This window comes from Camelus dromedarius, chromosome 14 (genome assembly GCF_036321535.1).
Source record: "Camelus dromedarius isolate mCamDro1 chromosome 14, mCamDro1.pat, whole genome shotgun sequence".
Classification (NCBI taxonomy): domain Eukaryota; kingdom Metazoa; phylum Chordata; class Mammalia; order Artiodactyla; family Camelidae; genus Camelus; species Camelus dromedarius.
In genome coordinates this window covers 42446004-42458740 of record NC_087449.1, presented here as the reverse complement: position 1 = coordinate 42458740, position 12737 = coordinate 42446004, and the positions used below count along the sequence as shown (strand labels likewise).

General features: G+C 34.7%; 1 protein-coding gene across 1 annotated transcript in view; it reads left to right on the top strand.

Moving 5' to 3' along the window:
• Nucleotides 1-12737, top strand: part of RLF (RLF zinc finger) — a 71375-nt gene that overhangs the window by 36278 nt on the left and 22360 nt on the right. The window contains exon 5 of the mRNA XM_010996946.3: nucleotides 1363-1565. Coding sequence (XP_010995248.2) covers nucleotides 1363-1565 — 203 coding nt within the window. The remainder of the gene's footprint in view (nucleotides 1-1362; nucleotides 1566-12737) is intronic.

Here is a 12737-nt window from a genome sequence, read left to right as displayed (position 1 = left end):
CTGGAGTCAGGGTAAAAGGGAGACAACTTTTACCTGTATACCTTTTTGTGTGTCTTTTGAATTTTGTGTTACGTGCATATATGGTGTTGCTTATTTTTTTAAAGAGAATTTAAAAATTTCTTTCAGTTGATTCTGATATGTAGTTAAGATTGGGCCAGTGGTTGCCTCTCTCTGCTCCTCTCCTCATGGTTTATTATTAGTAATAATGAGTTCTATTCCACTTGTGGCCTGTAGACCTAACAGCATGGCTGTCACCTGAGAGGCTTGTTAGCAAAGCACAGTCTCAGATCCCATCCCAGACCTACAGAATTAGAATCTGCATTTTAATAAGATTCCCCAAGTGATCTGGAAGGCACTTTCAAGTTTGAGAAACGACATTTAGGTGAACCACCTAAAGTAGTTTGTTCACTTGCCGTTCGTCTTGACATGTATGTTCCCACCTCTGTTCTTTATATATTACTATGTAATGATACCACAAGCTTGTTGAGTATTTACTAGTCATAAATTGAGGACTTGTCCAGACCTCTGTACCCATCAGTGTTCAGGTACTTGATATTCCGTACTGCTCAGAGCAGCATTTTCCAAAGTGTGTACTGAACCAGGAACATGGATTTTACATTGTACTAATGATGTGTGTAAAAGGGTTCTCTGGTCAAATCAGTTTGGGAAACATTGGGTTAAATAAAAGTGAACAGTTTTCTTTATTGCAGGACTGTTCAGAGATTTGACCAAGGAATCCTTTTTTTTTCTAGGGCTATCTCTCAGGTCTTTTGGTCGGTGGAACACACTTTGAGAAATGCCTGGTTTAGAGGAAAGACCACCACTGGCTTTGGAATCCTTGGCAAGTTACCTAATTTCTCTGAGTATTAATTTTCCTAACCTTACTGGGGATAATAATACTTGCCTTGGTGGTGGTGTGAAGAATAAATGAGAGGTATATAAAAACATTCAGCTTAGAGCTTGGTGTCTCATAAGTGGTCACGTGGTAGTTGTTATACTACACAGGATACTTGCCTTCTTCCCTGTACTTATGATAATAGTTCATTTTACTATTCCTTACTGTCCTTATCAGAAAATGAGGGAAGAGAAGATCAAATAATGAATTTTGATGAAATGTTTATATCTTTATTGAAGGTTTAGTGTTCAAAATAAAACTACTAAGTAATGTGGGAATGATTAGCAAAATTAACTTATTTTGTTCTTTGCTCTATTAATGAGTATTGATATCAGAATGAATTTCCCAGTTAAATCAACTGACTTTTTATCCACTAAAAACAAACAACAACAAAAGATACCAAACTTTCATCTTTACTGCTTTGACATGTTATGTTATCAAAGTATTTTATTTTTCCTTTTTTCTAGTCAATAAGTTGATTGCACAAGAAGGACCTTTCTTTCTACAAATGCGAATAAAACATTTGTTGAAATCTAACTGCATTCCCCAGGCTACTGCTTTATCAAAACTATGTGCAGAATCTAAAGAAATTTCAAATGTGTCATCTTTTCAGCAAGCCTATATTACATGCTTATGTTCCATTCTTCCTAATGAAGATGCTATTAAGGAGGTGAGTAAAGCACATAACTGCTGTTGTCACTGACACTATGAATTTAATAGATTTTAGTAATTGTTGGATGGTAGGATGAAAACCAAGACTCTTTTTTCTTTCCCAGGCTACTGAAAAGTATCATTTTAATTGTATATTTAACTGTTGAACAGATTGAATATAAAGTTATGGCTTGTGGGTGGATTTGAAAAGTAGATAATTAAAGAATATGCAGATGGATGTTTATGTATTTAGGTGACGGTTTGCTTAGAAATCTTTAAATGTGAAAGCCATTTTTTCTTAAAGTAATGATTTCTCTCTGTTTGGAAAATGCAGAAATTGTTAATAGTGGTGTCAAGGGATAAACTAAGGAGAGTGGCACTTAACTTTAGCTTGTTACTTTATGTATTTAATTCTAAGCAGAGACATGTAGCACTTTAGAACTCAGGAATACATTTTGATCAGCAATTAAACGGACAAATAAGATCCTATGGAAAATATAATAAAGTGATTAAGACCTTAAACTATTTTATTAGTCAGATTGCATCCTTTTTAAAATAAACCCAATCATTGTTTTCCTTAGAAAAGTTAGAATTAGCTTTCTCTAATAGCTTTTGATAAATTATACAGAGAAAAATGAGTAATTCCTAGGCTGTGTTCCATCATGTACCTTTGATTCTTTTACCTGCCATTCAGCTCTTACTTACAGATCCTCATTTTACCTCTGTACTTTAGATGTAGGAATTCCCAGGATATGGTTCTATGCTGGAGTAATTCTTAAAATTTTAAGACAGTTTTGACTATAAATATTCTTACTCTCCAAATGAAACTCTCCATCTTTCCACTTCACTCCCTTTAATATACAGACTCTACCAGAACCAAGAATCTATCGATCTTACTAGCTTTTCACTCTCCTTTCCTTCATCTTCCCCAAGTACTCACATCCCTCCTTACTCTGCTTTTTCAAAGTCAATCATTATTATCACTCCCTTGCATAGACCCTCAATCCCTCTGCTGGTCTCTTCCTTACTTGTAGTTATTTGACTAACCTGTATCCTCATTATCCCTACATCTGCACCTACTCTATATCTTTACCTGCACCAGTGGGGCCATACTTGTTTGGAGAAGAACCTGCCAAATGTTTTTACTTTAATTCAGTTACACTGTATTTCTTTAGTCCAGTCCCTCTCCCACTCTCTTAGATTACTATCTCATACTTTTTCCTTTCTCTTTAAACCTACTGTACAGTACCTTCTCGCCCATCTCTCACTCTGCTGATGAACTTTTTTCTTATTCTCTGAGGGAGAAAAAAATCTTTGTATAGGATGTATCATAATTAGACTTACTGAGATGATCAGCTTGAAATATATAGAAATAGTGAATCACTATGTTGTGTAACAGGAACTAACATAGTGTTTTAGGCCAATTATACTTCAAAAATAAACTCATAGAAAAAGAGATCAGATTTGTGGTTACCAGAGGTTGGGGGGTAGGGGTGGGGGATTGGATGAAGGCAGTCAGAAAGTATAAACTTCCAGCTATAAGATAAATAAGTACTAGAGGTTTAATGTACAATATGATAATCAACACTGCTATATGTTGTATATGAAACTTGTTGAGAGAGTAAGACCTAAGAGTTCTCATCACAAGAAAAAATACTTAAATTTGGATCTAAATGAGAGGAGGGATATTTACTAAACTTAACTGTGATAATCACTTCATGATGTACATAAGCGAGATCATTATGCTTTACATCGTAAACTTATACAGTGCTGTATTTCAATATTATCTCAATAAAACTGGAAGAAGAAATAAATCCAATGATGATTTCTCAATTCTCATCTTTATCCATCTGAATTCTTTGTCTTTTAAACTTTTAACAGATTTTTCCACTTGGCTTCTAAGGTACACACTCTTAGTTTTCTGTCTGTTTGGCTGGTTGCTCTTTCTTATTTCTGCTTGTTCTTCCTCTTCATCTCTCTGATGATTGAATGTCATACTTTAGGGCTCTTTGTGTATGCTCGCTTTTCTACCTACGCGTATTCCCTCGGTGGTCTTTTGAACAAGCCAAGCATATTCCCTACCCTATCCCCCTACTCTGTCCTATTTTTCTTATTGCCTGTCATTGTTGTAAACATTCACAGATCCATCTGAAATGGCCTCCATCACTGTCTGTTCCCTTACCTACCTGTTTTTTCTTTATAGTTCATGTCACTACTTCTGGCCATCATATTTACTTATTCTCTGTTTCCTCCCACTAGATTGAAAACCTTGTAAGGAAAAGGACATAGGTTTGTTCACTGTTGTAGTGCTACATTCTTGAAGAATATGTAGCCACATAGTAGGCAGGCATAAGGGGCTAAAATATAAGCCCTATATGCTTATTTATTTATTTGCAGTGCTGGGAAGAGCGAAGAGATGGGAGACTGTTTACCTCTAATAACAGCCACAATATTATGTGTTTGGGAAACTTAATCAGACTAAGATGTAGTAATGGTTATTCTCAGCACTTGATATGTACCAAAAGAATTCAGAAGCAAAAACCTTGGATTTGATTCCTCATCATCCTATAACATGTAACAACTTTTCCTTTAATCTCTCAGTTTGTTTATTTAAAACCTATTTTATTTTTAGCATTGTATCAGGCATTGGCAAATACATCAGAGCGTATATGGCTTAATTTGGTTACCAGACACAGTAATAGGAAGATAAGTACTAAGCTATATGATAGTGCCTCTAAATTCAGTAGAAGTGTAGAAATAGAAAATATCTTTGTAGACTGGTACATTAGGCTTTGTAAAAATTGATCCTTGATTTGGACCTTGAAATAATGGTGAAGTTTGGATAGATAGAAAGAATGGTTTTGGAATAACAGACTTTGGCAGTAAAGGCACAAATGAATGTGTACTTCATACGGAACCACTAGAGAACACCTTGCCTGGGGCAGAGAGTGGGTGGTAAGGTCTTGTGAGAGATAAGACCTGCTGGGTAGGAAAAAGGACAGCCTTGTAAACTCCAGTGCATTAGAACTTAGATTTGATGCAAATGTTTGCCAACCTTTGCTATACAAGATTCAGATTTTCCAGTGTATTATAACCATTAAATATCATTTAGTTGAACTTTCTATGTTTTACCAGTGATGAGACTGAGGCCACCATGGTAATGTTTCCAGGGCCCTACCTTCATTAAGCTAATTATTAAGTCAATCCCAGGCTGGCACACATCTCCTGGCTCCTTAGCCAGCCCTCTTTCCACTTCGCAACTTATTTCTAATTGGTAAACACTGATGAGTCATATTCTAATAGGAAATATCTTGGCAGTATATCATTCTATTCATAGTTTTATCTAGGTGTGATTTAAAACATTTTTATACTGATTGGAATTAATTTGTTAAATATATCAACACGAAACATTTGGTATACATTATAAAGTTGTTTTAAAAGCAACATTCTTACCATCATAATTAGCCTCTTATTCAGTAATGCTTTCTTTTGCAAATAAGAACAGAATTAAAGAGATCTTTAAGATTTGCTTTGGAATACCAAAGAATCACTAGATGTTCATTAATTGGATTTTAAAATCAGCATATGTTCTACCCTAGCAGATACACACATTTGCCATCTACTTCAGCTGAGTTCAGGAGAAGGGTCAAATTAACTTGAGCAACAGCTGGGAATAAAAGTACTTGTATGTTGGCACCTGTGGGTATCACAATAATGGGTGTGTGTAATGGGAAACCTCTGCTGGGGAAGATTTAGCCAGACACATACAATTAAGATTAATTGACAGGGTCAGCTTGAAAGCCAGAATTCAGAACTCCGTGGAATCCAGGGTTTCTAGGTTGTAAATAACTCCATTTAGAATTGAATGAGATGACAGTGCTATTAATTTTACATATGAAAGGACTTTAATGAACATTACAGTTTAGCCATGGTCTGTTGTCCCAAGTGGATGTTTCCTATATTTTTTTCGTTATTGAAAGAGAAAATCTTGGCAGAGATCAAGTTTATCCACATATTATGTAGTGGACAATGATGTTTTTTAAACATGAAGCATTTCTGTTGTTATGAAGAGCCAAGAAATCTGTCTGCAGAGTTCTTGGCACAGTTAAGGTAGAGGTTCATTTCAGTTTTGATCCCTGAATGAACTAGTGTCTAATGTGGTTAACAGACACCGTCACAGAGGCTTGTTTCTTCTCTTGATGGGGAAAGGAAAAGACAAACAGAATCTAATTTACTCACCAGTCTGACGCTGTTGGGAATTGACATAGTCACTAGGTATATAAATGATAAACAGAGCAAATACATTTAAACAGGACCTATTGGGGATTCAATTTGGGAGTAGAAGAAACAGTAAACAAGAGCACAGAAATTCCAGATATAGCTTAAATAAGAAGATCTGGCTGGATCCTGCACAAGACAAAAATAAAGTGTATAATTAAATTAAAATTTATCCTTATGGTCATATGGAGAATGAGATGTACACTCAGAAAATACACTAAAGGTAGAAAGGCTGTATGAAGAAGTTGAGGATTTGCCTATTTAAATATTTTATCTTCTAAAGCAGAGTTCTTTAAGTAGTTCTTTTACATTGAAGAGACATTTTCCCAGAACTTAGTATGTATTTGGATCTCACTTGTATTCTCACTTTCATGGGTTATGTGTGGGTATTTTGGTTGATGTATGATTACACTGGAGGAGTCCTTATGGAGAGTTAGTCAGACACATCATTTTCAAGAATTCAGTAGGATATTTCAGGCTTCTCTCAGATACTCTCAGTCATAGGATTTAATTAGAAGTATCAGTGACCATTTATTTCTTTAAGAAACATACAAGTAACTACTCACTAGCATACTATTGCATACTATTGCGATATTGCTGCATTTTAAAAGAAGCCTGATTTTTAGAAGCAAAGCTTTTTGACCAGGTGATATCTATGAACCTAACAGGAATGATTCTCCCAAAGGTAGACCCAGGATTACTTGAAATGTAGGCTTGTTAACTGTAACTCACCCCTTTCTCCTACTCAGGGATGCAAATGAGACAAGTCTTATATATGAATAACCTTAAATCCACTTTGATTCCTTTTAGAAAAAACATTTACCAGCTTGTTTTTAAAATCTATTATTAGAAACAAATTATTTGCATTATACCCCAAAACTGATCAGGAAAATTTACTGGATTGAAAACCACTATTCTAGACAAAGGTAAATGATAAAATATTCCAATAATGGCACTGGCCAGAATACTAGTTTACCTTGGTAGCCTAAACATGAAAATAACGTAAGAGAAATACAGCATCTCTGCCTACCTTCTTTTATGCCAGTTTGCTACCTCTCATGTCATTGATGTTTAATTTGCTGATTATTATGAAAGCCTTACAATCACATGTGTTCTTGTCACCACAGTTCATTTTCTGCAGTAGCCTTGGTACTGTACAATTTCTTTTTTCAACAGTATTAGATACTTTATTTTCAGATAATTTTAGGTTTACATGTTATTGTAAGAAATAATACAGGCATGCCCTCCAGTGACTTAATATATATTCATTGGAGACTCTACTAGGCACAAGAGATAAAAAGATGAACAAGACACAAGGGACAGCAACAGCAGACAGTATTTATACAATGTGAGACTTGAAGAAAGGTCTGTGCTGGAGTTGAGTTCCAAGTCATCAGTATTTGAAACCAGAGAGTGGAAGAGACTTAACTTTTTCAGAACTCTGGAAATTAATTAAAGGTTTACCACAATCCAAGAAGGTTTTATTCAAGAAAAACAGCTGAACCTAAGAACAGTGAGCTTAGTAGCATTTTAACTTGCCCTACTTCTCACTTCCCTCTCCCCAGCTTCACAGTAACTTTGAAAACCAGTAGGCTAGCAGCCACTCAAGGAAGCAGTATGATTTTGGAACTGTGCAAAAGCCCATCCTTACAGAACTGTCACTATTTGACCTATTTGGCAACTTTGTGAAAAGCTCTGTTCTCCGGATTTGTCTTCATTTGACTCAGAGTTCACTCTGCCAACAGCTTTGTCCCAGGGCATTTGTCAAAAACAATCAGTGGTAACTGTTTAACATGATAGTTGTCCGAGGTAACATGACCAGTTAAGCTCACAGAAAGCTGACAAAACAAGTTAAAAAAAAAAAAAAGAAAAGAAAAGAAAAACTGGGATATGGGGTGTCCATAAAGGACTTTGAAAATCTCTGATATATTCCTAGTACTCTGAAAAGTAACACACATATATAGTGCTGTATGTCTGCCAAAGAATGACCTGAGAAGGTCCTAATCCCTCACCTCTTGTTTACCTTGAGGCTCTACACAAGTAGGAAATGGAGGGCAAGGCAGAGTTGTAAACTGCCTACTGAAATATGGAAAGCATGCCCCAACACACACACAGCTGCTTGGCAGAAGCAGAGAGACTTACTTGTTCAAGGTGTTTAAGCAATGTATTCAGCATCTTGAATAAAGTTAACCAAGCAGACTATAGTGGCCACACATGACAGAGAATACAGTTTTTACAGAATTATTCCAGAAAAGTCACTAAACAAACAATTAGTAACAATAATAAAACCCTAAAGAGGTGGAAAATTCTGGTTTCCAGAGTTGCCACTATGTTATTTAAAATATCCACTTACCATTATAAAGAAACATGATGGTCCATACACAGGGAAAAAGGCAGCCAACAGAAACTTAGGATGACCAGATGTTTGACTTATTAGAAAAAGACTTTATTATTTTTTTACATTATTTTTTATTGAGGTATAATCAGTTTAAGAAAGAGACTTTAAATCAGCTATTATAACTCAATTCTTTTTTTAAAAATTCCTTTTTTAATTTTTTATTTACAATGTATTAGTTTCTGATGTACAGCATAGTGATTCAGTTTTATATATATATATATATATATATTCTTTTCATGTTCTTTTTCATTACAGGTACTACAAGCCATTGAATATAGTTCCCTGTGCTATACAGTAGGACCTTGTTGTTTATTCTGTACATAGTAGTTTGTATCAGCCAATCCCAGACTCCCAATTTAAACCCTCCTTTCCCCCTGGTAACCATAAGTTTGTTTTGTATGTCTATGAGTCTCTTTCTGTTTTATAAATAAATTTTTGTGTCATTTTTTTTAGATTCCACATTTAAATTCTATTATATATATTTGTCTTTCTCTGTCTGACTTACTTCACTTAGCTCCATCCATGTTGCTGCAAGTGACATTATTTAATTTCTTTTTTATGGATGGATGTGTGTGTGTGTGTGTGTGTGTGTGTGTGTGTGTATGTGTGTGTATGTATGTATCTACCTACCTCATTTTCTTTACTCATCTGTTGATACACATTTAGGTTGCTTCCAGGTCTAAGTGCTGCTGTGAACATTGGGGTGCATGTGTCTTTTCACGTTACAGTTTTCTCCAGATACATGCCCAGGGATGGGATTGCTGGATCATACAGTATCTCTGTTTTTAGTTTTTTAAGGAACCTTCATACTCTTCTCCATAGTGGCTGCACCAATTTACATTCCCACCAACAGTGTAGGAGGGTTCCTTTTTCTCCATATCTTCTCTAGCATTTATTATTTGTTGAGTTTTTGATGATGACCATTCTGACCAGTGTGAGGTACCTCATTATAGATTTGTCTTGCATTTCTGTAATAATTAGTGATGTTGAGCATCTTTTTGTGTGCCTGCTGGTCATCTGCATGTCTTCTTTGGAGAAATGCCTATTTAGAGTTCTGCCCATTTTTTGATTGGGTTGTTTGTTTTTTGATACAGAGCTGTGTAAGCTGCTTGTATATTTTGGAAATTAATCCCTTGTCAGTTGCATTGTTTGCAAATATTTTCTCCCATTCTTTTCATTTTGTTTATGGTTTCCTTTGCTGTGCAAAAGCTTTAAAGTTTAATTAGGTCCCATTTGTTTATTTTGTTTTTATTTCCATTACTCTAGGAAATAGATCCAAAAAAAAAATTTCTGCTGTTTATGTCAAAGAGTGTTCTGCCTATTTTCCTTTAGGAGTATAATAGTATCTGGTTTTACATTTAGGTCTTTAATACATTTTGAATTTATTTTTATATATGGTGTTAGAGAATGTTCTGATTTCATTCTTTTACATGTAGCTATCAAGTTTTCCCAGCACCACTTATTGAAGAAACTATCTTTTCTCTGTCATGTATTCTTGCCTCCTTTGTTGTAGATTAATTGACCATAAGTGCATGGGTTTATTTCTGGGCTTTCTATCCTGTTTCATTAAATACACTCAATTCTTGTCATTTGTTATAGTTATATTCTATACAGTCACCCCAAATACTGGATTAGCTAATACTTAAACTGTTGCTCCTAGGGGAAGTACAAGATTAGGTTTCTGCAAGCCTCTGGTCAATCATTTTTGTCAACTGTTCAATACATAACCTAGTTTTATGTATACTTCTGTTTAAAGATACTTATTTAATTTATATTGTTGATTCAGTAACATTGAACTCATAGCCAGCAGCATTGTAACTCATGCCTCAGTGGAGCTTATTTGACACATGTATTTTCTCCATAAGGCACATCACAGCCTCTTGCGCTTAGGAACGTTAGACAGTACTTCAGCATTACACTTGGGTTATTTTAAACAGTGAAATCACCAATGAAAGATGCAAAAATGCAAAAAAAGTGGTACTAAATAGAACATGAAGAAGATGCTTGTTACAGTATGAGAACTGAAACAAAAAGACAGAGTGACACCTTGCCATTATGTGCATGTTCATGAATGACTGCAAAAGCACTGTGAGTGTTGAATTTTGGGGTTAAAAATATAGAGAGCAGGGTAGACAGAATCTTCAAATAATGAAGATTTGTATATTCAAAGAACTAAAGCAACCAAATAAAGTATGAGAAAAATGTCTCAAGTAGACAATAGCAGTAAAGAAATAGAAAAAAGAACCGAATAGATTCTGGAGTGGAAAAGTACAGTAATTAAAATTAATTTGCTAGAGAAGCTCAACATCAGATTTGAATTAGTGGAAGAAAAAATCAGCAAACCTGAAAGAAAGAAGTCAGTTGAGATTATTCAGTCTGAGGAACAACAGAGCCCCCAAATACATGAGCTGACAGAGTTAAAAGTAGAAGTAGACCATTCAGATACAATAGTTGGAGATTTTAATACTCCACTTTCAATAGTGGATAAACCAACTAGACAATAAGGAAATGGAAGCCTTGAGCAACACTATAAAAACCTAGCAGGCATATGGAGAATACTCTATCCAAGAGCAGTAGAATAAACATTCTTCTCAAATGTACATGGAACATTCTCCAGGACAGACAGCTGTTGGGCCACAAAACAAGCTTTGATAAATTGAAAAGGACTGAAATCATACAAAGTATGTTCTTTGGCCACAATGGAAATTCTAATTTCTAGAAATCATAATAGAAGGGAATTTGGGAAATTCAGAAATGTGTGAAATTATGCAACATTGGAAACTGACTGTACATGTGTATATATATAAAATAAATATGTGAAATTAAACAACACTTCAAATAAACAATAGATCAAAGAAAAAACACAGAAGAAGTTAGAAAACACATTGAGATGAATGATAAAAACATGACAATGAAATTTATGGGCTGCAGCTAAAGCAACACTTAGGGGGAAATTTATAGTTATGAAATGTCAATCTTAAAATAGAAGAAGGATCTCAAATTAATTAACTTAACCATCTACCCTAAAAGACTAGAAAAAGAAGAGCAAGCTAAACCCCAAGCAAGAAAAGAGATAATAATGATTAGAGTGTAAGTAGAGAATACAAAATTAATAGTGAAAAGTAATTTTTAAAAGTTATTTTATTGAAAAGATCAACAAAATTAAATTTTTAGTTAGACTGAACAAAAAAATACTCAAATTACTAAAATCAGGAATGAAAGAGGACATCAGTATTGACGTTACAGGAATAAAAAGGATTTTAAGAACATACTATAAACAACTATATGCCAAAAAGTTAGATTTACATAAATGGACAATCTTAGAATGAAACAAATGACTAAATCTCACTCACAAAGAAATAGAAACTCTGAATATACCTATGACTATTAAAGAGATTGAATTTGTAGCTTAAAAACTTCCCACAAAGAAAAGCCCGTACCCACATGGCTTCACTAGTGAATTGTACAAAACATATGCAGAAGAATTTATACCAATCCTTCACAGTCTTCTAAAAGATGGAAGAGGAAGGACTGCTTCCAGACTCATGCAGTGTGCCCATTATCCTAATAACCAGAATATACTAAAACATCACAAGAAAGCAAGCTACAGACCAATATCACTAAAGAATATAGGTGCAAAAATCCTCAACAAAAACTAGCACAGCAGATCTAGTAGCATGTAAGTACAGTTGGCCCTCTGTGTCCCTGAATTCTGCATCCACAGATTTTTTTCAACCAATTGTGAATTGAAAATAGAAAAAATTTCCAGAAAGTTCCAAAAAGCAAAATTTGAATTTGCCACCACAGACAACTATTTACATAGCATTTACATTGTATTAAGTATTATAAATAACCTAGAGATGATTTGAAGTATACAGAAGGTTGTGCATAGGTTATATGTAAATACTATGCCATTTTACACACGGGACTTGAGCATCCATGGATTTCTGGTTTCCACAGGAGGTCCTGGAACCAGTCCCCCTCTGATACCTAGAGATGACTGTCTGCACCTTGACTGTGTAGAATTTATCACAGGAATGCAAGTCTGGTTTAAATCAATCAATGTAGTATACCATATTAATAGAATAAAGGACAAAAGTTACATGTTTATCACAAGAGAGACAGAAAAAGCATTTAACAAGATCCTACACCCTTTCATGTTGAAAACACTCAGCAAACTAGGAATAGCAGACAGACTGACTTCCTCAGCCTGACACAGAGCATCTGTGAAAACCCAGAGTTGACATTGTATTTAATTATGAAAGATTGAGTGGTTTTCCCCTAAGATCAGGGACAGCACAAGAATATCTCTTCTTGCCACTTGTATTCGATATTGTCCTAGAAGTTTTAGAGCAGTTAGGCAAGAAAATAAAAAGAAAAGGCGTCTGCATTGGAAAGAAAGATGTGTAAGTATTTCTGTTTGCATATATCATGATCTTGTATGTAAACAATCCAATATACAAAAATCATTTTTATTTGTATACATCTAACAATAAACGATATGAAAATAAAATT